This window comes from Gekko japonicus, unplaced genomic scaffold (genome assembly GCF_001447785.1).
Source record: "Gekko japonicus isolate JY-2015 unplaced genomic scaffold, Gekko_japonicus_V1.1 scaffold761, whole genome shotgun sequence".
Classification (NCBI taxonomy): Eukaryota; Metazoa; Chordata; class Lepidosauria; order Squamata; family Gekkonidae; genus Gekko; species Gekko japonicus.
In genome coordinates this window covers 624,347-649,419 of record NW_015177030.1, presented here as the reverse complement: position 1 = coordinate 649,419, position 25,073 = coordinate 624,347, and the positions used below count along the sequence as shown (strand labels likewise).

Genomic DNA, 25,073 nt, shown 5'->3' with positions numbered 1-25,073 from the left:
GCGGGGCTCGGGCAGAACCTTCCGTGCTTCGGGCGATGACAGCCCCAGGCTGACAAGCCGCTCTGAGGACAGGGCCACGCTCTGCAGCCCAAAGAGAAAGGGAGGGAGAGGGCAGGCAAAGATTTCGGCAGGGAGACCATTGTGTGTGTGTGGGGGGAAGCTGGGGTTTTCGCCACTAGCTGAGCCCATAAGCACCTAATCCAGAACCTTGACAAAACGCTCCAGCTTTCCAAGAAACATTTTCCACCTCAAAACTATTTTATATGTATGCATGTATGCATGTATACACACATATACACACACACACACACACATGCACAGAGAGACAGAGAAAAAGTGCGATCTAATTGGTCAACTTTATTTTACATAGCGGTCTAACTAGCGCTGAAGAATAGATTCTTTTGAACCATGGTGCTGGAGAAGACTCTTGAGAGTCCCTTGGACTGCAAGAAGATCCAATCAGTCAATCCTAAAAGAAATCAACCCTGACTGTTCCCTGGAAGGCCAGATAATGAAACTGAAGCTCAAATACTTTGGCCACCCAATGAGAAGGGAGCACTCACTGGAGAAGAAGACCCTGATGCTGGGAAAGATTGAAGGTCAAAGAAGATGGGGACGGCAAAGGATGAGATGGGTAGACAGTGTCATCGATGCAACGAACATGAAATTGAGCCAACTTCAGAGGACGGCGGAAAACAGGAGGGCCTGGCGAGATCTTGTCCATGGGGTCGCGAAGAGTCGGACTCGACTGTGCGACTGAACAACAACAACTAACCAGAAGTCACACCAAAACTGGGGCTCGGGAGAGCTAACCGTGGCTTAGCACAATACCGACTTCGAGAAGCCATCGTTTGCCATGAACTGCCCCATGGGGTCGCGAAGAGTCGGACTCGACCCAGGAAAGGGATGCGGCTGGCCAGCCCGCTCAGAAGCCCAACCGGAGGCTGAGCACGGGGGCTTAAACCGGCCAGGAAGCACCAGAGCACCGCCTGACCAGGGGCTCTTCTCAAGGGAAACGCCGGCCTTCATGCACTGAGGAAGAGTGGAGGCATTCTGGCTCCGCCCAGCATGACCTGTGCGGGCGGCAGCAACGGGAAAAGGAAGCTCTTTAGCACTCTGCCGGCCCATCACCCACAACCGTCCTCTCTCTTGCAAAACTTACAAACAGAACCTCTGTGACCCCTGTCTCCGGGCAGAGGCCGTGATCAGGGATGGAGTCAGCTGGGGCCCTGAAAGCATGGCAGTGCAGACAGCGGGCGCGTCCCTGCCAACCTGTCCAAGCACAAACAGCCAAAGAACGCCACCTGCCACACCCAGAGCACCTGGCCTCCAGGTGCAGAGGAGAGGGGTGGGGCTGCCTCCGCTGCCCAGAAGAGCCGACTTCTTCCAGGCTGCTTCTCCTCTCATGAGGGACTCGTTAGCCAAAGCTCCCCACGGAAACTCTGCTCCCCAAAACACGCCTTTCACTTGTGCAGTTCAGCACCACGCGATGGGGCGATGGCTATGCGGGCTCGTTGCCCCATCAACAGCTACTTAGCCGGGGCAGGGGCAGAAAAAAGGAGCCGCCGTTTCCAAACGCCGCATGCGTCTCAGCCCCAGGAGCTATGGGAAAGGCCACTGCCGCTGTGCCCGGCTTATGAGGCGCCTGGCGGGCTGCCCTGGGAAACTGGCAGCCAGGGCAACGCGGAGCCTGGGCCTGATCCACCCGGGCTGCCCAGCGGAGCCAGGACTTCCGGCAGCAGGGAAGTCAGCTGTCACTTGAGCAGGAAGCCAGAAGCCGCCCGCTCGCACAGACGCATCACAAGGCCTCCAAAGAGCGCGGCGTCTGCACCGTCCTCCTCACCCACCCCACAAGTTGTCCTTGTCAGTATCTTCCCTGCCAAGCAAGCACGTGGACTATGCCAGACATCCTCAATCCAGAGGGGGGGGGGGGGGGGGGGGAGAAGTCAACCATCTGCGGCGGCCCCCGGAGCTCTTCCCCGACCACCGACCGACTGTCACAATTGCACAAGCCGGCAAGGAACATTTGCAGAGCAGCACAGGAAGAGAGAGGCTTCGCAGAGCGCAGGAAAGAGCGAAGACTCCTCGTCTCCTCAGACTCTCCCCCACAAATCTGAACTTCAGGCAGCCACAGACCAACCTCCTTCCAGCCCTCCGACTGAACATCCAATCGGTTCAGCCACACAAGCCCACTGCAGGGAAAAAAAGGCAAAGAGGCGTACCGTGGCACTGCAAAAACCAACAGATTTACTCCAGCAGATGCTTTTGTGGCTTCTGGTCCACAAGTTTCATGTCATGAACCTGACAGTGGAGACCGTAGCTCACCTTTAAGATGCCATAAGACACTGGCCGCCCCCACCCCCACCCCCGGCTGGTTTCTGCTTCAGCCTCCTCATCATGAGGCACAGGGGAGCCCCCACAAAGAGGACCTGCTGCTGCACCCCACAACAGGCAGCCAGTTTTCAAAAACATCAGCACACCTGCCTGTCCCCCAGGCATCCCAGCAAGGGAATCCAACAGCCAAGGAACAGCGACCAAGGCAAGGTCTCCCCGCCTCCCTCGCCACCTCAAGCAGGGGTCTGAAGAGGCGGCACAGAAACACCCCCCATAAACTGCCTCCCTCCCGCCTTGCTTTTGCAGCTGCCGCCTAAGAAGCTCTCTGGAGAGACCGGTTCCTCCACCCACTTCCTCCTCCAGAAAGAGGCGCACAAAAGCTCACCCACGGGGGAAGGAGGCAGGCAGCCTTGACAGAGGTTCCCGCAACACACCAGGCAGCCCTCCCTAACTCTAACGGTCCTGGTGAGGGAGCCCCAGCCCTGCTATCCATGGCCAGGCTGCAAACCCGACCTTCAGCCCCTCCCTCCCCCCCCATCAGTTTTTCTACAGACTGCTCCAGGCGTCACTCACTTTGGGCACCTCAGCGTCAGGGGTATTTAGACTGCCAATCTGTGTGCGTGGGCACATCTGCTCTTTGAGAAGTTGACGCGTGCAGTGCCCAGCGCCACTGCCGCCACAGTCAGCAGCAGAGGGAAGAGAACAAAACGGGGCAAGGCCCCCCCCCGCCACCCCACCTGTCCTCCCGGCCCTCCAGGACACAGCACCACCCCCCTACAAGGTCAGTCACACCCGGCAGAAGCCTAGCAGGTCTCTCTCCCTTAACAGAACCAGCTGCAGAGGGAGCAGAGGAAATTCTGCCTCACTCCTCAGCCGCTTTCCTCCCCCTCGCAAATCTTCCTGCCAATCAAACCTACACTGCAGAAACCCACGGTGGATCCCCATCTCTCTCTCTCTCTCTTCCTCCCTCGTGGCAGACTAGAACACCCACCCACCCACTTTGCACCTTCTTGGCATTTGAGAGATCTGCATCCTCCAGAGCCCCCCTCTTCCTCCCAAAGAGGAGCTGGAAAAAATCTTTGCATTCCCCTCTGGCTCCGCAGGAGGCCATCTCTCCGTAGACAGGACAGCTGACATCCCCCCCCTCCAGTGCAAACCCCCTCTGTTCCGCAAAGGGCATTTAGCAGTCCCTCCCTCCTGTGTGGCGTCCCAGGCTCTTGCAGGGGCCTGTCCATGAGCGAGGAGATAACCCACACGGCCACTCCGGCTTCTCCCCAGGGGAAGGGGGGTCTCCACATCAAGAACCTCCCAGTCAGCCCAAACGCCTTGGAATTACCCCCATGAAAGACTGCAGAGGAAGCCAAGCGCAGGGATGGAGGAAAGGAAACCAAGAGGCATCCGTGGACCCGCAGGCCTCGCAGAGCCAGGCCTTGCAGAGCCAGACCAAAGCAGAGCCACGGAGAACTAGCACTCAAGCCCCCCGCCTCACTCCAGCCCCTTGCAACGTGGCCTACCTGGCAGGGCTCTATGCACTTAACGAGGGGAGCCAAAAGACCCAGTTATTAAGTGGGAGGGGCTTGGAGGGCAAATACAGAAATCCGACGGAGGAGGGGGGTCTACCCGGAGGGCGCAGAGGGAAGAGTGGGCGGAGCCAAGGGAGGGGCGTGGCCAGGAGAAGACGGTGGGAAGGGGATTGGGGGCGGGGCGAAAGGGAGGCTGCGGGAGGGGCCAAGGCTTCCGACCACGCCTCTCACCCGCCTGCGTGGTGTCGCTGAGGTCCCAGCGCCGGGCTGCTCCGCCGGGGAAGTGCCTCAGGTGCCGGCCCGCCAGGCTCAGCTTCCCTGAGGCCGCCGCTTCTTCCAGGGCGCGCTCGGGGCCCGGCAGGAAGGGGGAGGGCGGGGGCAGCGACTCGGCCCCGCCCTCGCCCGCCGCCATGCCGCAGGTTCCGCTCTTTCCGTTGCGGCAGCGCTGGCCGAATGAACGCTCTGAGGCGGACACAGCGAGACCCCTGCCAAAGGGGGCGGGCCGTGAAGCGGCGCCGTAGCCTATCAGAAGCCCGGCACGAGGCACGATACCAATCGCAGGAAGGCTGGCGAGGCCCTTAACACCCGGTAGCCAATCCAATGGACGCATGAGGGTCAGGTCTTCCTCTTTCCGCTCCAATCCGGTGCCGGAGGCTAGAGAGAGAGGACGTTAGTGGGCTTCTAGCCAATGAGTCGTTCCTGAAGAGCACTGACTGCCACTTAAACCAATCACCGGCAAAGAAGGAGGTTCGCCCGGCCCCCTTTTTCCTTCGGCGCCTCGCGCCGCCGCGCGTCCTCCCTCTTCAGCAAATGAAATTCGAAGAAGGCGGGGTGGTGTAACTATTTTCCAATCAGTCAGCGGCCAAACAGGCCTTGGCCTTATCACAGCGTGCAGCCTACGGGAGTAGGCGTGTCCTGGCATGTGAATGACAGCCGTTTTACCAATCAGACAAGAAGTGACGCCTCCCGGTGCTTTCGGCGGCAACGATTGAAAGACTGGGAGAGGGAGGAGAGGCGTTTGTTCCATCTTGGGGCAACAGCCGGCCCGGAAAGGGAAGAGTGACAGCTAGAGGGCAAATCCACCGGGGAGGGGGGGGAAATCTCCTTGGGGGAGCAGACCAATCAGGGTCAAAGTTACCTCAGGGGGAGGCGGGTCCGACAACGTTGAAAGATAAGGGGCCTGACCAATCAGTAACAGGAGAGTGGGCCGTTTATCCCTGAGTGGCACACCGCTTTGCCAATAGGAGTCGGGTGGGCCCCGGGGGGCGGCCGACCGGAGGGGTCCGCGGGGGCAGACCTGAAAACTGCATCTGCACTCATTCGCCCTTGATTCCCCCCCCCCATCTGCACGTGGGACTGCTGGCCCTTAAGGAGACCCCCCAGAAGAGCTCTGCTGGATCTAGGGTTGCCAGGCCTGGGCGATACCGGGGGACTTTGGGGGTGGGGCCGGGAGAGGGCGGGGCTTGGGGCGGGGCCTCAGCAGGGGCACCATGGCGACAGAGCCCGCCCTCCAAGGCAGCCGCTTTCTTTCTCCCGGGGAGCGGGTCTCTGTCAGCTGGAGGTCAGTTGTGAAAGCGGGAGGTCCCCAGGCCCCGCCTGGAGGCTCTGGCAACCCTCCTTGTTTGAAACGCCGCCCCGCCCCGCCCCCCCCGCGCTTCCTTGCAGCGCTCCAGGCGGCTGGCAATCTAGGTAAAGGTAAAGGTCTCCCTTGCTCGAAAGCCAGTCGAGTCCGACTCTAGGGTTGCGGTGCTCATCTCCGTTTCAAAGCCGAAGAGCCAGCGCTGTCCGAAGACGTTTCCGTGGTCATGTGGCCGGCATGACTAGACACCAAGGCGCACGGAACGGCTGGCAATATAGGTACAGTTCATAAAGACAGAATGCATCAAAGAACACCACCATGTCAGGCTGCTGGCACCTCAATGGGATGTGGCCCTAAATAAAACCACCTTCAGCTGACTCCTGAAGGGCAAAAGGCCAGGGGCTCCTCCCTGTGTGTGTATCTGTGTGTGGGGGGGTGTTCCATAATTGTGGGGCTCCCACCACAGAGGCCCCCTCTCTTCTGTGCTCTGATTGATGGGGACGGTCAGGAGGGCCTCTCCCTGTGACCTTCATTCCTGGGGCAGGAATGACAGAGAAGAGGCTCCTTCAGACACCCCAGTCCCAAGCCAGACAGGACTTTAAAGGACAAAACCAGCCACTTTAATTGGGCTTGGGAGCAATGCTCCCTCTAAGCTGTGGAGTCTTGTGAGCGGAAATTCTACTTTATGAGCTGTTAGCATTAAAGTTGTGTGCAAGCGATTTGGCTACTGCATAAATTAGTTTGCTCTGGAGCCCTCCTTCCTGAGCTGAGACAAAAATCTGTGAGCTGGAGGCTGAAAAACTGTGAGCAAGCTCACAGTAACTCAGCTCAAGAGGGAACACTGCTTGGGAGCAGACCGGTAGCCAGTGTAATGCTGTAATATTGGGTCACATGCTGGCCCCCACCAGCAGTCCAGCCATAGTGTTCTGCATGAGCTGCAGCTTCCAAACACTGTTCATGGGTAGCCCCAAGTAGAATACATTGCAGGAGTCCAGCCTGGATGTAACTAAGGCATGGGTCACTGTGGTTAGGTCAGACTGAGCCAGGAATGGGCGCAACTGGGGCACCAACCGAAGCTGGGTGAAAGCACGCTGAACCACACAGCAGCCACCAGGTTGCCCAAGATGACTCCCGTGTCAAGCAGCACTCCCAAGCTGCAAACCTGGTTTTTCAAGAGGAGTGCAACCCCCAAGCAAGACAGGGGAGACCTCAAGTCCCTGGTCTGCCTTTCCACTTACCAAGAGTACCTCTGTCGTGTGCAATGGTCAAGGATCCCTGGGACACAACATGGCTGCCTTTGTGCCCAGGAGCAGGAAGGTCCTCGGCACACGGGTAACAAAGACAGCCCTGGATGAGCACTGATGTCACAGTGCCCCAGTTACCAGGGGAACCCGGGTCTCTGTGAAGCCAGCAGGCCTGCTATTATCACATAGTGCCATGTCCCCTAGGGCGATTGACCATGTGGACAGAGGCATTGAAAAGCCTTGGCCATGCTGGGCCCAGCAACAAGGGTGGGTCTGAGAGCTCACCCCCACCACACAGGCTCCGGCTGGGTGGGCAGACATGAGCGACAGGCGCATTGCTCGGAAGCTCAGGAGGAGAAAGCTCCAGCGCTTCTCCCACATCTCTAGCACTGAGGAACCGCTTGGAGTGAGCATGCTATATTTGCAAAGGAAGGTTGCCCAGAGCAGGCAGGGACTGGGGGAGGAGGAGGACACAGTCTGCTGCAGGGGTCGGGGAAGGTGGCTCAGTGGGAGAGGGAGCTTGAGCGGGGGCACAGGCCCCGTTGCACCCAGACAGCCTGATTTAAACCCAATCAGACTGAGGCCAAGGCTTGCATTCTTTCAAATAATGGGCAAAATGCACACACGTTGACCTTTTTGCCTAGCAGGTTTGGCTGTCTTGACTCAGTCCTGTGCCCATGATGTCATTGGCACTCAACGTGCCCTGCAAAATCTTGGAGAAGTGAGTCAGAGCTGTATCTGTTAGTTCACAGTAGGGATGTGTCCTCCTAGGACTTTCCAAATACGGATCAAAAGAACAAAATCACTGAGAAAAGATAATATTGCTTACATTGCCATGTTCATAATTGCCCCGTGAATGATCTGTAACGGAATAGAATCCCTTTCTAGCATTAAGTGTCCACATGCATCAAACTTTTTGACCAGTCAAGATTCTGGCTGTGTGATTTTTGTTATCTTTAGAGAAGGGGATTCTTGCCCCCTGGTGCACAGCTAGGGAAATGCACCAAGAACTAGCATCCTGTGGTGGTGGAGTGCCAGGTTAGGACCTGGAAGACGATCCAGGCTTGGAAGGTCACAGGGAGATCCTGGGCCAGTCTAACCTACCACATGCAGCCTAACCTACCTCACAGGGTTGTTGTGAGGGGGAAGGAGGAGAGGAAAATGATATAAACCACTGGGTACCTAGTGGGAAGCAAGGAGGGCATAAAGGGAGTAAAAATAATAAAAAGATTTTGTGCATCATTCTCTTAGAGCATTGATCACATTCCTCCTATTCCGTTTGCCCAACTAAACTAAATTAGGGTGAATCCCTTTTAACTCTAGATGGCTCCCACTGCACCCCAGGAGCCCTTGTTCCAAGTGGGCCCCGAGAACCCTTGGCTGGAGCATCTCCTTAGGACTTAAGAAATGAAGCTGGCAGACGGGAGCCTCTGGGCCACACCTGAGGTTTCCCTGGCAAGCCGCCTGTGCGTTTTAGGGGGGGGGGGGCAGCAGCCAGAAACCCATCATTTCCAGCCTGCAGCCACTGAAACACGGCCTGCCCATGCAGCTGCTGAAGGCAGGAGAGCTGTGCCAGGGAACTCACGGTGTCCGTCCTAGAAACTCAGTGACTCCTGGCCAGAAGTTGGGGTTCAGCACCTCTTCTTTTTTTTCAGTTGAAGCACCAGAAATAAGACTGTCCAGGCCTGCTCACCCTTTCCCCTCATTTCCTTTCCTCCTCCCTCAGCAGCCCAAGAAGAAGCAACGCCGCTCATCCGCTGAAACGAAGGACGGCGGAGACCCCACCTCTATCCAGATTTTCCCTCCAGAGCTGGTAGGTGAGGGGGGTTTGGGAGTGGGTGGACCTTCCTGCATCGTTTCGGAGGGTGGCCGTGTGGGTCAGTGGTGGAACAGTCAGATCCGAGTCCAGGAGTGCCTCAGAGACCCACGAGAGTTTCTGGGGTGTGAGCATTCCAGAGTCACCCTTTGCGAGCCTTCTTTACGACTCCCCCCCACACACACACACCTTCTGACGGGGATAAAAGGATTCTGAGAGAGAACTCCATTCCTCCTCCTCTCTGACGAAGGGCGCTTTGACTCTTGAAAGAACACGCCCCGAAACTCCTCTTGCTTTCCCTGAAGTAGTACCGGACTCAGATCCAGCTGTCCTTCCTGTGCAGTGACTGAGTCTCTTTTTCTCTCTCTCCCCCCTGCCACCGCCCAGTTGTACTACATCATCTCCTTCTTGCCAGTGAAGGACGTGGTCTCTCTGGGCCAGACCTGCCGGTACTTCTACGAGGTGTGCGACAGCGAGGGGATCTGGCAGAGGATTTGCCGTCGCCTGTCCCCTCGGCTGCGGAATGAGAACTCAGGTGGCAGCCGGCCCTGGAAGCGCTCAGCCATCCTCAACTGTCAGTATAGCTTGGTGTGAAACGGGGTGCTCAGAGAACCGGGGGAAGGGTGGCGTTTGCACGGGGGGGAGGGAGTCCTGTGCACGAGAAGAGGTGGTCTTTGCACGGGGGAGGGTGGCGTCCTTACGAAGGCTGAGCAGAAACAAAGTGAGTCTTGCCCCCTGCCCCGCCACAAACGCCCCCGGGGAAGGGGAAAGTGTTGCTGAGTCAGCTCCTCCAGAGAGACCCAATTCCCCTGCCCTGGGGTCTTTCTGTCCCACAGACACCAAGGGCTTGTACTTCCAGATGTTCAGTGGCCGCCGGCACTTCGTCAGCAAGACAGTCGCCCCGCTGCTCTCGCATGGCTACCGGAAGTTCTTGCCCACCAAGGACCACGTCTTCATCCTTGACTACAATGGCACCCTCTTCTTCCTCAAGAACGCTCTGGTCTCCTCCACCATGGGCCACGTCCAGTGGCGCCGTGCCTGCCGCTACGTGGTGCTGTGCCGCAGTGCCAAGGATGTAGGTGCCTGGGTGGGGGAAGCCTTGCCTTGCAGCAGATGCTGAAAGGGGGTGGAGCGCGGTTCCAAACAGGGTTTCATGCCACTGCTGCATTCACGGGGTGCACAGAGGCATGGCCCAGAACATGCAAGTGATGGAGGAAAGAGTCTCACTTGTTAGCGGGTTCCAGAGAAAGAGCACCTCACTGCTGCTTTCCCATCTCTGAGATACCTAGCTGCCCATCAGAGAAGGGTTATTCTAGGGGGGAAGGGCCTCAGAGAAGTTCAACCCCCTTCCTGGGGACCTGCCCTCTTCAGGGTCAGCTAGGTCCGATGGTGGCGGTGGCCTGCCAGAGAGAGGAGCTCTCCAGGGGCACATCACACGTAGCCCTCTTGGGGGCATGACCTCCTGCCGCCAGGACTGTCCTGTGTTCCTAAGGCCTCAGCTCAGGGAAACCTTTTCTGTCCCTTGATTACCTGCTGCCTTTTCAGTCACTTCTACTGCAAGCCTCACCATGTGTCCTGAGCAGCAGCATCTTCCTGTGAAAGAGAAACAAAACGAGCTGTGCAGGAACTGGGCCTAGAGTGGCCAGATATTTGCCAGATGAAACTTTGCCCAGCACTTTCAGTTCCTCTCAGGGGGGAAACTTCCCCTCTGTTCCACGACAGAAAATGGAGAAACACAGTCTCTTAAAATCGAAGGAATGGGCAAAGAGCCTGAAAGCAAATCGGCTAAGGGTGAAAGAGTGGGGAGGGGCTGTGGCTCAGTGGTAGATCATAGAATCACAGAGTTGGAAGGGGCTCTACAGGCCATCTAGTCCAACCCCCTCTGCTCAGTGCAGGATCAACCTAGAGCATCCCTGGCAAGTGTTTGAAGACTGCCAGTGGGGGGGAACTCACCACCTCCCTAGGCAGCTGATTCCACTGCTACACAACTCTGACTGTCAAAAAGTTTCTTCTAAGATCCAACCGGTACCTTCTCACCTTTAATTTAAACCCATGATTGCGAGTCCTCTCCGCTGCTGCCACCAGGAACAGCTCCCTGCCCTCCTCTAAGTGAGAGCCCTTCAAATGCTTTAAGAGAGCGACCATGTCCCCCCTCAACCTCCTCTTCTTCAGACTAAATTTTCCCAAGTCCCTCAGCCTGCTTGGCGTGCAGAAGGCTCCAGGTTCAATCCTCAGCATCTCCAGTTAAAGGGATCAGGTAATGGGGGTGGTAAAAGGCCTCAGGCCCTGGAGAGCCGCTGCCGGTCTGAGTAGACGATACTGGCCTTGATGGACCAAGAGGCTGATTCAGTGGAAGGCGGCTTCGTGCATCCTACATGTATAAGCAGGACAAGAATAGAAGAAGGCTTCCGCAGCACTTGCGTGAACCATGTTTCTTGTGTCTGGATGATTCAAAAACAGATACAAGAATGTGACCTGAATAAGGAAAAGGAGTGTGTAGACAGGGGGAAAAGAAGAACCAATGGATGTACTCAAGGATCCATGTTCATCTCTCAACCCATGAGAATGATGGAGGATGGAGCCTGAGAAATGAACTGGTCTAAGACCCATTAGTCCATCCTTGAGCTGAATGGCAGGGCCCATCCTTGGAAGGCAGGAAGTCCCAGGTTCAGTCCCTGGCATCTCCCTCTGCCCTGACCCCTGTGAGCCAGGCGGATCAACATTCTGACTCAATATAAGGCAGCTTTCGTATATATATAACAACTCACAGCCAAGGTGCTCCCCTCTCAGCTGTGGAGTCCGGTGTGCAAAAATTCTACTTTGTGAGCTCTCCTGGGCATTCAAGTTGTGAGTGAGTGATTTGGCTACTGCATAAATTAGTTTGCTCTGGAGCCATCCTTCCTGAGCTAAGGCAAAATTGTGTGAGCTGGAGGCTAACAAACTGTGAGCTCGCTCACACTAACTCACCTTAGAGGGAACACAGCTCACAGCTATTATGCTACACCTGCTCTTAAATAAAATTGGAGCTTTGATTGTCTTGAATTCCAGGGGAAGAGTTAGAGATGGAGACTGAAATCTGGGCAGGGACTTGGGACATCTAGTTTAGGATGAGGTATTGAAATCATAACCCCTTTAATATTCAGCTATTGGCAAGTATAGAGGGTAGGCTCTGTGCCCTGTATATTGCGCCATGGCCTTGCCTAGTCCTACAGAGACTCATGCTGCAATAAAAAGTATGCCAGCTGACCAGTCATCTTTGCCATAGCAGTTGGCAGCCCCTCAATACCTTTGGATGGCCAAGAGGAAGGAGATATTCCAGTGCCCTCAGATGCAGAAGGTGACCTTCCTGGTCCAGTCGCTTCCCTCTCTAGAGCAACACTAAACACAGTTCCCTGCAGCAAGATTTTGAGTTCCCTGGCATCCTTTCTTCTTCTGTCCGTAGTTTGCCACAGACCCCAGGAGTGACACCGTGTATCGTAAATACCTGTATGTGCTGGCAACCCGGGAACAGCCGGTAGCCACAGTGATGGGGCGCAGTGAGGCTGGAACAGCTGCTGGCAGCCGCCTCTGTGACTGCGTGGAGGTCTACCTGCAATCCAGTGGGCAGCGAGTGTTCAAGATGACCTTCCACTTCTCCATGAAGTTCAAGCAGATTGTGTTGGTGGGGCAGGAGACGGAGAGGACCCTCTTACTTCTGACAGGTGAGAGGAGAGAGAGCCGGAGAACTGCTGCCCCCCCCCCAATGGGCACAGAGTCAGCAAAGGTTGGGGACAGAGAGCAGCCACACCTTTCGGTTTAGCAAAGGCCTTTTCACACCTGCTCTGTTCTCATTCCTCTTCCAAGAGGACCGTGCCCATTGCTCCCAGACCTCTTAATCTCATAATGTTGCCAGATTGGGACACGTACCCACCATCCTTTCCCAGAGAGCCTCTGTCTACTGCCGAGAGAGAGCCCTTCTGCACTAGAGAGCTCTGAGACGTCCTCCTATGACTTGCGAGGAAAAATACAAACGAGCCTTTGCATGCAGTGCGCACACAGCCCTTCCAGAGGCAAGTCCTCTCTCCTCCCAGAAAGAAGCCCACGCCTGCCAGTTTGGTGCATGTGAGTGCAGCCTAACGTTCACCTTGCGGGGTGGGCTGTTTCTCTGCAGAGGAAGGGAAGATCTACAGTCTGGTGGTGAACGAGACACAACTGGACCAGCCTCGCTCCTACACTGTGCAGCTGGCTCTGCGCAAAGTCTCCAAGTGCCTCCCCCACGTCTCCATCCGCCACATGCACTCCAACCAAAGCAGTGCGCTCTACCTCACAGGTAACTGGCTGCTCCGCTGGCAAGACCAGGCCCCGCAGCCCAAAGGCAGACCGCTCAGTCGTGTGTCTTGCCCACAGCACGGCCACTGCTGATTCCCAGTCACTCAGCTGCAGATGCTACACAGCGCTTAAGAGTGGCATTGTCCACAGCCAGAGCCGGCCCTGGGTGTAGTGGCTGAAGTGCTGGGGGGGGGGCAGGGAGACACGGGACTGGATCCCCACACTGCCATGGAAGCTGGCGGGGGGGACCTTGGGCCAGGCACACACCGACAGCCTAATCTGCCTCATAGGGCGGTTGTGAGGATGGAACAGAGGCAAGGAGGGTGTCTGCATGAACCACTTTGGGTCCCCAGTGGGGAGAAAAGCAGGATATAAGTAAAGTACATAACGTAAGTGGCCACCATCGCAGGAGGAAATTGGGGGCTGAGAAATGGCCAGTGGGCACTGAGGGAGAAAAGCACAGGTGGAGCCGGAGGTTTAGGAAAGCGGCTGCTGGAGGGAAGGTCTTTGCAGGAGGAGGAGGAGAAGCAGCCTGAGGAGCAGGGAGTGAGGGGCTGTTTCATGCAAGGTGCAGTGACGGAGGAGGGAGCAGGAGACAGCAGGGTCTGGGTGGGCGGAGGCAGAGAGGAATCGCAGGTGGAGGCGGAGAGGAGGGAGGCCGTGCAGCAGCGTGGGGTGGGAAGTTTTGAAAATGGGGCCTGGAAGCCTGACCTTGATGCTAAGCATGGAGGGCCCTCCACACGAGTTGGTTGGTGCCCCCTTCCGTTTTGCCTCGGGCACAGACGTTCTGCGCTGGGGGAGCCGGCTGAGATGGTTCGGCCATGATCCTCTCTCCCCTCTGCAGATGAAGGGGCTGTGTACTTCGAGGTCCACTCTCCCGGTGTTTACCGTGACCTCTTTGGCACCCTCCATGCTTTCGACCCACTGGATCAGCAGATGCCCCTGGCCCTCTCTCTTCCTGCGAAGGTAACACAAAGTGGGACTGTGCCCCCCCCCTACACGCACCCCCCCAGCTTTGGGTAGCATGAATGGAAGAAGTGTATACAAGACGGGTCTCTGAGGTTTCCGTGCCAGGAAGTGGAGAGTTGGCCGGCCGGCCTGTCTCCTTTCCCTTTCTGTCCTTGCCGCCCTCGAGCCCTCCAGCTGCTGGGGCTCAGCGGCAAGCCACCCTCAGGAGGACCTGGGGACTCTGGCCTCCACAGCCATTGCAAGCAGTGGGCAGCCAGGGAGTCCGTATGTTTGCCATGGTGTAGGTCACCAACACTGCCACAGCAGAGAAAGAAACCAGGCCCTCTGGCCTCCATGTCCGAGTTCTGTAATGAAGGTTTGGGAGGGCTGGCATCCCCTAATAGTCCTGACTCCTGACCGCTTCCCCCTTTTCTCCGAGGAGCGGCAATCTGCACATGGGCAGACGTTCTTTAGGAGCCAGGCTGGGCATCGGCAGCAGGCTGTGAGGCCGGGTGGCCAAGACCCAGGATGCCTCACGCCTCTTGCCGCAGTCCAATCAAGCCCTCAGCCCTTCCTTTGCCCCACCTCTGCTTACCTCCAGGTGCTCACCTGTGCCCTTGGTTACAACCATCTGGGGCTAGTGGATGAGTTTGGGAGGATGTTCATGCAAGGGAATAACCGCTATGGCCAGCTTGGCACAGGAGACAAGATTGACCGAGGGGAGCCTGCTCAGGTGAGATGCGAGGGGCGGGGAGCAGATCACCCAAGTGAGGTGCAGGGGGAGGGGAGAGCCCACAGCCCGCGGGAGGTGCTGAGGGGGAGCGGCAGACTGCCCAGTCCCCGTTCCCTCTTCCACGGGGTCAGTGGTCCTGGGAGACAAGAAGACCGGTGAGCCTGGCCTGTCCATCGCCCAGTGTCAGCCTTGCTCCCTGCAACAGCATCGCAACCTGTGGGATTTTGGGCTCATGCTGGTTTGGGGCAAGTCAGCCCCATTCTGTGGGCTGTGCAGCCACGGGGGGGGGGGGGGTGAATACTCCTAAAGCCAGCAAATCAGATAGAGAGTTGGAACACAATTCTGTCTTGAGTCATTCAGTCTGATTAAACCCTGCTAGTAGCAGGAGACTTCCCAAATGCACCTTCTCTAGAGTAGTCCCTCTGCCCTACTCAGACACCTTCTGTTCCCTTCCCATCCAGGTGCACTACCTGAAGTGCCCCATCGACCTGTGGTGTGGCCTCAACCACACGCTGGTGCTGAGCCACAGCGGAGACCTTGGGAAAGACCTCATGGGCTGCGGCTGTGGCGCTGGAGGGCGCCTCCCTGGGTGGCCAAAAGGCAATGCCTCTTTTGTCCGGCTGCATATCAAGGTGAGGGGAATCCCTTGTGGGGAGGGCAGGGGCAGGAGGGTGGCCGCTGGGAACCTGGCGCAGCAGGGACTCCTTGCCAATGGAAGCGCCCAGTATGGAAGTCCGGCACTCCTGGGCAATCCTCAGAATCTGAGCTTTGCCCTCCCCCCCTCGGCCAGCTGTTCCTTTTTGTCTGTCTGCTTCTCCAAAGAGCAACTTTCCAAAGTTAAAAGCAGAGCATTTTCCCGTACAGGCCAAGACATTTCAGCCGGTCTGAGTGAGGCTTCTAATGGGTCAGAAAGTGGAGGCAATCACTGAGTCCCTCCCCCACTCCCCTCCCTGCAATTTTTCCAAAATATTTTCTCTACCCACCATTGAATGGGAGAAAGATGACATAATTTGGCATAAAACAAAAACTCCTCCAAACTGAGTAAGGAAAAGGGTCACCCACTTTTTGCAGAGCCCGCAGGTACATGCAGAGTTGCCCAAGGGACCCAGTGGATTGCACGCTGCTGAAGAGAGTGTCTCGTAACCCTAGAAGCCCTTCTCCTCCCGGCACGCAGAGCCTCTCCCGTGCTGGTCTCACCCTGGCCGCCCCCCTGCTGCAGGTGCCCCCCTGTGTCCGCCGCATCTGCTCCACCCGCGAGTGCCTCTACATGCTGTCCACCCACGACATTGAGGAAGTGCCTGCCTACCGAGAGCTGCCGGCCAGCAAGGCAGGACTGCTGCCCAGCGACACTGAGGCCATGGCCGCCCGGGCGTGTGAGGAGTACCTGAGCCAGCTGCACAGGTGCCGGACGCTAGAGGGGCGCATGGCCAAGATGAAGGAAGCCGTGGGCAGTATGCCTCTCATGACGTTCCAGAAAGACTTCTTCTGGGAGGCTCTGGACATGATCCAGCGGGCAGCTGAACTCCGAGGCTCCCCTCCTTCCAGCTAGCCCACAGACCGTGGCCTCCCCATTCCTCCCGTCCCCGTTACCCACCCCTGTACACATCATGGATCATGATTAAGAGATAGAGAAGACTTCAGACTGAACAATTGGGAATAAATAAACTACAAGCACAGATCTAATGCCGCTTCCACTGGACCATGCAGGGGTAAGTGACAAACAGCCCTACGGGGCCATCAGAAGGACAGGGAGTGTTTGGTGAGGGGTGCCCCTCCAGCGACCGTGTGGCTGGCACCAGGCCTCCCCTTCCTGCCCCCCTATCTCTGGCACACCTTCTCTGGAGTCCCTCTAGTCAGTCAGCCTCAGAGGGCAGCCAAAGCCACGGGCTGCTGTGCGACAGACAGCTGGATGCAAGTCCAGGAGCACTTGAGAGCCCAACAGGATTTTTGGTGGGCAGGAGCCTTTGAGAGTCTGACGAAGAAGGGAGCCTTGATTCTCGGAAGCTTCTCCTCCAAAACTCTCCCTGGTCTCTGAGGTGCTCCAGGGCTTGAATCCAGCTCTCCAGCCAATCAATTATTAACGGGAGAATGCTGGTGGCAGTCTGCTTCTCTCTTCCTGCCCCCTCCCCCAGTGATTGCTGGTCAGAATGTCAGACAAGGGTTTGGGAGGACCCGGGTTCGAATCCCCTACTCTGCCCTGGAGGCTGGCTGGTGCCGGTCTTAGCCCATCCTACCTCACAGGATTGTTGGGAGGATAGAAGGGTGCGAGCTGTGTCTGGTCCTCACTGGGGAGAAAGGCAGGATAGAAAACGAAAGAAAGCAGCCTTTCACCCACCCACCCCGCAGAGGTTTAAGGGCCAGGGGGCGTGTCAGTGTTGGGGGCACTGCTCATCTCCTCAGCAACAGCTCCAAACGTGCTTTCTCAGCTTAAAGGGCCTGCCATGCCACGTCTGTAGTGGGGAGGACAAAGGCCCTGCGAGAACTGCCCTCTGATCCCAGGACTAAGTCTGCCCAGTGCCCAAGGACCCTGGCAGGTGCTTCTGGGTAGCCAGCAGCTTTGCTGGTTCAATGTTCCCAGCGTTCGGGGGGGGGGGGGACAGGGAGAGAGAAAGAGGGTGGACTGAAGGGAGATCAGGCACCCAGTGACATGGATGGGGAGGCAGCTTCAGGGCTGATCAGAGGCAACACTTCTTCCCTGAAAGTAATTAACCTGAGGAATTCACTGCCACAAGGCGTAGTCCTCCTAACTGCTACCTTAGATGGCTTTAAAAGGGCACTAGACAGGCTCATGGAGGAGGAGGAGGAAGAGAAGAGAAGAAAGAGAGGCTGGATCTATACCCCATGGCCCTTCACTACCCAAGGGAGTCTCAGAGCGGCTGACAAACTCCTTCCCCTTCCCCTCCCCACAACAGGCAGACACCCTGTGAGGGAGGCGGGGCTGAGAGAGCTCTTGACAGAAACTGCTCTTTTTCAAGGACAGGAGAGGTCTTTCAAGAGGAGAGGTCTGTCAAAGGATCCTGGCCATGATGGCCCAATAGATCCTCCATGTCCAGAGAGGGTGCACCTGCCTGCCTCGCCCAGTTGTATGCTTCCCAGAGGAATCTGGTGGGCTGCTGTGGGAAACAAGACACTGGGCTAGATCGACCCACCTAGGCATGTAAGGGACTTGTCCTGGGAGAAGGGCTCTGAGCCCCCTGCACGCCTCCGGAGAGCAGGACTCCCCACTCCTGGTCCCCAGCTCACCTTTCAGAGGCTGCCAGTTTCCCTGGACAGGTGCCTGCTTTTCTCCCACAGGCGTCTGGGTTTCACTTTCGCCCAAATGCACCCCTCATCCAGGCATGGTCAGTTTCCTCCTCCTCCTCCTGTCTCTGGCCCCACCAGTCAGCACAGTCGCTCTGTGCTCCCCAGGAGAATGAAGGGCCTGGCTTGGCCTTGCCTACTCTGGGAGTTCAAGGACTTCTAGGAAAGTTCATGGCCAGGTTCACCTGCCCTAGGCTAACTCTCTCTTCGCTCAGCCCGCCTTGAGAAGGAGGCCCATGCGCAGGCTGGGCATGGCTGAGCCGGCATCCGGGAAGCAGGCAGGTACCCTGCCACTGGGAGTCAGAGTCCACAGGAGAAGCCAGGTAGATGCCCAATAGGATAGCCCTGCAGACTCAATTTAGGGGAGGGGCCCGGGCTGGTGCATGGCGTGCACAAGGCCCCTAGTGTGATGCCAGCAGGGACTGCGGAAGGTCTCTCTCTCTCTGCCAGAGCCCTTCTGCCAGTCAGACAAGACCATCGTCAGGAAGGTGGCTCAGGAATCTGCCTCCGTATAAGGCAGGTCCGTACGTTTCTACCTGTCCCTCTATCGATTTGCAGCGACTGGAGGTGCACTGTCTTGGAACAGGAAGGTGGTTTTTCTGGCTATCATGGCTGATAGACAGATTGGTCTAATCCTTTTGTAAAGGTCCGGTTCTGCTAAGAGCCTGTGGCAATGAGTTCCACAAGATGGGCTTTCTTTCCTTCTTCCCTGACCTACTGTGTGCTTTACTGGATTGCCCTTGGTTTTTGTGTGAATGTTTTTCTTTTCTTACACACACACGTAACCATTAATTAAAGAGCCTCCTTTAATAAGCAGACAGCACCTTAAAGATATTCCCGTACAAGCTGCCATGAGGCAGAGTTCCCTTCATCAAAGGTGTGACGAAAGGAGCCTTCATCCATGGCGGGGAAAAGAGGGATGGGGGGGACGACTCCTATTTTAAATATAAATACACGTTATCTCCATATGCAAGGACCAATATCAAACGCGTTTCTGCACCTGGCCTTCTTCAGAGGTATAAGTCAAACTGAGCACTCCATTAATTTAACGATAACATACAGAAAACTGACCATACACAGAATGGACCTTACTCGCACTAAGATGTTCACCTGCGGAGTATCAGATTTTCCTGTGGTACAACACGGGCAACTCCTCAAGATGCAAGATATTTCCTTTCTCCGTGGATCTTCTTAGGTCCAATCAGAAATGCCCCAATGGAGTGCTCAGGTACAACGGGAAAAGAATCAGCAGCCGTTTGTGTGTGTGTGTGTGTGCGCTCGTGCATTCAGAAATCCCTCCAGGCCAGTGTTTGGACTCAGAAGCACAAACAATCCCTTGCCGGAGAAACCAGGTCCCCAGGGGAGAGGAGAGGTGAAGGAGGCTCTGGGGCGCCAGGATGGGCACAGGAGTCAGGATCTGAGCTGGAAGAAGAGGACATCCATAAGCAGGAAGCTGCAGCCCCTGATTCTTTCTTGGGACCCACAGGAAGACGGGGGGAAGGGTCGTCATGGCTCCCAGGAGCCATCCTACCCCAGCAGATTTTTGACCCTACCTCCCAGCAAGAAGCATCTGGTCTGAGCAATGAATCAAGAAGAGCTTGTTTTGTGCCAGGCAGCTTCTTCAGCTTGGCTTTGCCCTGGGAAATAATGAGAACCATATCTTGGACATGTGCAGAAGCACCACAGTAGAACATAAGAACATCAGAGAAGCCAATGTTGGATCAGGCCAAAGGCCCATCCAGTTCAACACTCTGTATCACACAGTGGCCAGAAATACCAGGTGCCATCAGGAGGTCCACCAGTGGGGCCAGAACTCCAGAAGCCCTCCCACTGTTGACCCCCCCCCAAGCACCAAGAATACAGAGCATCACCTGCCCCAGAGTCCCTATCCATACCTTGTGGCTAATAGCCACTGATGGACCTCTGCTCCATATGCTTAGCTAATTCCCTCTTGAAGCCGTCCATGCTTGTAGCCGCCACCACCTCCTGTGGCAGTGAATTCCATGTGTTAATCACTCTTTGGGTGAAGAAGGACTTCCCTTTATCTGTTCTAACCCAACCGCTCAGCAATTTCATGGAGTGCCCACGAGTTCTTGTATTGTGAGAAAGGGAGAAAAGAACTTCTTTCTCTACCTGCTCTATCCCACACATAATCTTATCAATCTCGATCACGTCATCCCTCAGCTGTCATTTCTCCAAGCTAAAGAGCCCCAAACGCATTAACTTTTCTTCATAGGGAAAGTGTTCCAACCCTTCTACCATTCGAGCTGCCCTTTTCTGCACTTTTTCCAATGCTATAATATCTTTTTTAAGGTGTGGTGACCAGAACTGTACACTGTATTCTAAATGAGGTCGCACCATTGATTTATATAGGGGCATTATGATATTGGCTGATCTGTTTTCAATACCCTTCCTAATAATCCCCAGCATAGCATTGGCCTTTTTTATTGCAGTTGCACACTGTCTCGACATTTTCAGTGAGTTATTTACTACGACTCCAAGATCTCTCTCTTGGTCAGTCTCTGCCAGTTCAGACCCCATCAACATGTATTTATAGTTAGGATTTTTGGCTCCGATGTGCATCACCTTGCATTTGGCCACATTGAACCCCATTTGCCATGTTGATGCCCACTCGCCCATCCTCGACAGATCCCTTTGGAGTGCCTCACAATCCTCTCTGGTTTTCACCACCCTGAACAACTTCATATCATCCGCAAATTTAGCCACTTCACTGCTTACTCCCAACTCCAAATCATTAATGAACAAGTTAAAAAGCATCGGAAAGAGTACTGATCCCTGCGGTACCCCACTGCTTACCACCTTCCACTGAGAAAATTTCCCATTTATACTCACTCTCTATATTCTATTAATTAGCCAGTTTTTTATTCATGTTTGTTCACCCCCTCAAAGAACACTAACAGGTTAGTGAGACAAGATCTTCCCTTACAGAACCCATGCTGAGTCAGTTTCCACCAATTTACCCAGTATCGATGTCAGACTGACTAGCCTGTAATTTCCCGGATCTCCTCTGGAACCCTTTTTAAAGATGGGAGTGACATTAGGTACCTTCCAGTCCTCAGGAATGGAGGCAGATTTTAATGAAAGATGACATATTTTTGTCAGGAGATCCACAAGTTCACATTTAAGTTCTTTCAGAACTCTCGGATGTATGCCATCTGGGCCTGGTGATTTATCAGTTTTTAAGCTGTCTGTCAGTCGTAGGACCTCCTCTCTCGTCACCTCAATCTGACTTAGGTCTTTCAACACCCCTCCTGAAATCAGTGGTTCTGGAATGGGCAAGCACTTCTCATCTTCCACAGTGCATTCAGCCATTTCCCTATCATCCTTCAGTACTCCTTTTACCCCTTGGTCATCCAAGGGCCCCACTTGGATGTTTGGTGTAGTGTGCGCGGACTCTAATCTGGGAGAACCGGGTTTGATTCCCCACTCCTCCACTTGCACCTTTTTTTTTCCAATCTCTTCTTCTTCTACTACTGCCTCCCTGGCTGGTTTCCTGCTTCTAATGTATTTGAAGAAAGTTTTATGGTTGGTCTGTCTGTTTTTCACTATATGTTCCTCATATTCCCTTTTTGCCTGCCTGATCACAGACTTGCATTTTATTTGTCACAGCCTGTGTTCCCTTTTATCAGCCTCACTGAGACTAGCTTTCCACTGCTTAAAGGAATCCTTTTTACCTTTTACAGCTTCCATTACTTTGTTGTTAACCATGCAGGCTTTTTTCTATACCTATCTGTGCCTTTCCTAACCTGCGGTATATATTTTTTCTGAGCTTCTAGGATTATAGTTTTAGTCTCCAAGCTTCCCCAATTGTTTTGACCCTTTCTACTTTTCCTTTCAGTTTCCTCCTCACATGTCCCCTCATATCAGAGAAGTTACCCCTTTTAAAGTTAAAAGTGGCTGTGTCAGTCTTTTTGGCCAATTCCCTATTTATACAAATGTTGAACTCAACAGCATTGTGGTCACTGTTCCCAGGCGGTGCCACGTTCTGAGTCCAAAAGCACTGGAGAGTTAGGGGAGCCAGTGTTCCTTAGACAGATGGGACAACCCCACCCCTTGATGCCCCAGCTCAGCCTGCCTGGGTATTGCTGGAAGTCTGTAGCCACACCTAGGCCCACGTTGCTGTGTTTACGCCCTGAGCACCCTGCTACTTTCCTCGTCGTGGTTCCGTGGCAGTACTAGTCCAGAGAATCCAACAGTTATTTGGCCCCGGAAGAAGTCAAAAGTGCTTATCGCCTTGGCCTTTTTTAAAAAAAGAGGGGAGGGGCTGGATGCAAGAGCAGGGCAGCCCTTCTGGGAAGTGCCAGGCGGCAGCAGTTAAGGACCTGCCCCATCGACCCACAAGCCCCCAAAGGCACTCCACACATGCTCAAAGGCATCCTTATTACTGCACATCTCTGCCAGGGAAAGACACTTGCTAGTGGAGCCCTGGTCCTCCACTTCTCAGAAACCAAGCTCTGGTACCTGAAGTATCCCAGAGGGAAGGATGGCACGGAGGGAGTGGGGATGCTGGCCCTCCTGTCCCCACCTCCCACCCCCTCTGCAGCCGGAGAGCAGCAAGGGATGATCCGGGTCCGCCCTGCCTGCTTGTCCCCCCCCCCACCTCCGGCAGCAGCTGTCACCCAGCACAGCAGAGCGCTGACCTCAATTCCTCTCTGGGGGAGGGGAGGGGAGATGTCCTTCTGGCCGAAGGGCCAGGGAAGGGGCCAGTCACCCTTCTTTTCACCCTTTGGTGGGGCAGGGCAGCCATCAGCCGCTGAACAGGCAGCACAAGTTTCCACTCGGGCTATTTTTACTGCGGCTTCCTCCCCTCCCCCACCCCCTATTTTTGTGCATTAAGCACAACAACGCCATGTGTGCATGTATATATTTAGGAAGAATTAAAAACTGTTCTGTGAGCCCCTGGGAATTGTAGGAGAACCAGGCCAGGAGGAGAGGGTGACTTTGTCAGAAGACCTTGGGTTGGTTTTTGCTTTTTTTAAAAGATGCTGTCTAAAATGAAGGGGAAGGGAAGCAGGACGGTGGGGTGTGTGGAGAGAACAGGACCACAGTTCCAAACTCCACTGCCAAGCCTGGGGGGGATCCCCAGTCTCTCAGCCTCCCAAAAGTCCCTGCAGGATTTGGGCTTGGGCGCTCAGGCCGAACCCCACGGGAAGTGCTGTGACGGAGCATCCCCCCTTCCCGCTGTCACACTTGCTTGACCCCCTGGCCCTCCCTGGAAAGCTCTGCGTCCTGGCTCCTAAGGGGAACCTTCTCTCCTCCACTAACTTATGGCGTGCCTACCAAACCCAAATGGAAATGTAGCCCGATCGCTTTCCCCACTCAGGGCCACAGATTTGCATGCTGGAAAATCATCCCTGGAATCCAATCTCTGTCTCTCCTCCCACTTCCTGTTGGAGCAGTATTTGCAGAGGGACGCAGAGGTCCTGGCTGACTGCCAGCCATCATCACGTAGTACCCGGCTCCATCCAATAGACGGGGGGAGCAGGACACCCCCAAAAGCCCCTGCTTACTTCAAGTCAGCTCCTCATTTATTTCTTCCTTATGCATTTCATACACCCTTCAGCGCCCCCCCACTCCAGAGTCAAATCCAGGGTGTGAGTTGTAAACGGCAGGCTTTCGAAGATCCCTGTCCTCGCCGTCCCCAGGGCCTCTCCCAGCAGCACCCATGCAAATCAGGCCGCCGGAGGAGTCAGTCCCCTTTCCTCAGCTTGCTGTGCTGCTGCCTGGCGTAGGCTCTGACCCCAAACCAGCCCACAATGCTGGCCAGAAGCAGGAGCAAGAGCAGCATCACTCCGAAGGTGGAGAGGAAGGTGGGCACCCTGGGCAGCAGTGGGGGCCCCATGCCCAGCTCCTGGATCTCCCCTCGAATCATGTAGAGTTCGTCCAAGATGCTCATGAAGGTGCAGCAGTGGAACCACTGATGGCTGTGGCCCCAGATGTCAAATTTCCCAGGGCTGAAGCGCTCGGGGATCTTGCTGACGTTGAAGATCCCCGAGGCCAGCAGCCAGAAACAGTGGCGGAGGAAGAAGCGGCTGGTCCCTTGGCCTCCACCAGCCCACATCTTGTGGAAGACTGGGATGGAGACCACCACAAAAGGCAGCAAGAAAACCAGCGTGCGGATCAGGTAGCGGTACTGCTGCCACTGGTGGCGGGTGCTGCAACAGGCCAATGTACAGAAGAGGGCGATGAGGCAAGCCGTGGGCACATACAAGGCCTCAAACCAGGTGCCCATTCGGCCCATCAACGCAGAAAGCCAGCCAACGCACTCGCCGCCTGGCCAAGGGCTGGAGGAGAGATTAGTGGCACCGTCTGTTGCCACTGGGGGTCCTCGCGGATGGATGTAGTAGAAATAGGCCAAGGAGGAGCCCACCGTGTAGGCGCTGATGGTCCCGTAGTCGATGTAGAAGCAGATCTCCCGAATGACCAGGGACATGGAGTTGAAGAGGTGCGCCATGCTGCTGGCAACCAGGAGGCCGCAGACGCCCAGGAAGTAGTTCCAGAGTGGGTAATAGAAAGGGTCCAGCAGCTCCCTCGGGCCAGGGCCTTCGCTCCAGAACTGCTCCAGGAAGTGGAAAGCAAAGACGAAGACGGCCAGGAAGTGGGTCCAGAAGTTGCCCGTCTCGTTGGTGGGCTGGAAGGCCGAGACCAGGCACTGGGCAAAGGTGTAGCCCGGGCAGCGGTAGCCACTCAGGATGAAGCTCTCCGTCACACTAGGAGGCACTTCACTGGAGCGCAGCAGCAAGGCCCGGGGCTTGTGGGCCCACAGGGGCATCTTGCCCCCCACGCCCATGGGGTGGCCCGCCTAAGCCCCTGCCAGTCCCTGTGCCTCCAGAGATCCGTGGAATCAGCCCTCCTTTGGGCTGGAGAGGCCTGATGGAGAGAGAAACGCAGCGGCATGAGCGGAGCCTCTGGCCCCTCTCCCGGGCGCGCACCCCCACCCCGCGCTGGGAGGGGGGACAAGGAGGAAAAAGGGAAGCGCTTCCGAGGAGGACGGCCTGCCTTTTTTGGCGGCGGGGGAGGCTGCTGCGCCCCGGTTGCTAGGCAGAAATCTGCCGGCGCTCTGCAGGCTCCGAGCACCACGACGACGACGGCTGTCTCCTGGCCTGGCCTGCTCGGAGCAGGAGCCGCCGCGGATTCCGCTCTCGGGGCGTCGGTGGCCGGAGGAGCAGGTGCCGCTGGGCGAGCTGGATGCGGCAAGGAGAGCGTGGGACCGTGCCCCCGCTCCTTCGCCCGCCCCCCGCCCGCCGATGCTGCGGCTCCGGCTGCT

The 25,073-nt window shown here is 56.0% G+C and overlaps 3 protein-coding genes across 3 annotated transcripts in view; 1 reads left to right on the top strand and 2 right to left on the bottom strand.

The window, feature by feature from the left end:
* LRCH4 (leucine-rich repeats and calponin homology (CH) domain containing 4) overlaps positions 1–4,269 on the bottom strand; it is a 45,258-nt gene extending 40,989 nt beyond the window's left edge. Inside the window, exon 1 of the mRNA XM_015427895.1 lies at positions 4,089–4,269. Coding sequence (XP_015283381.1) covers positions 4,089–4,269 — 181 coding nt within the window. The remainder of the gene's footprint in view (positions 1–4,088) is intronic.
* A 2,730-nt stretch (positions 4,270–6,999) lies between these two features.
* On the top strand, positions 7,000–16,034 carry FBXO24 (F-box protein 24). Its single transcript, XM_015427894.1, has 10 exons — positions 7,000–7,086; positions 8,407–8,493; positions 8,884–9,070; positions 9,333–9,571; positions 11,939–12,197; positions 12,647–12,805; positions 13,649–13,770; positions 14,354–14,485; positions 14,947–15,117; positions 15,705–16,034. The coding sequence occupies exons 1-10, from the start codon at positions 7,000–7,002 to the stop codon at positions 16,032–16,034; spliced, it is 1,773 nt and encodes a 590-aa protein (XP_015283380.1).
* Positions 16,035–23,495: 7,461 nt separating this feature from the next.
* Positions 23,496–24,578, bottom strand: LOC107124428 (progestin and adipoQ receptor family member 9-like). Its single transcript, XM_015427893.1, has one exon. The coding sequence runs from the start codon at positions 24,576–24,578 to the stop codon at positions 23,496–23,498; it is 1,083 nt and encodes a 360-aa protein (XP_015283379.1).
* Positions 24,579–25,073: the final 495 nt, after the last annotated feature.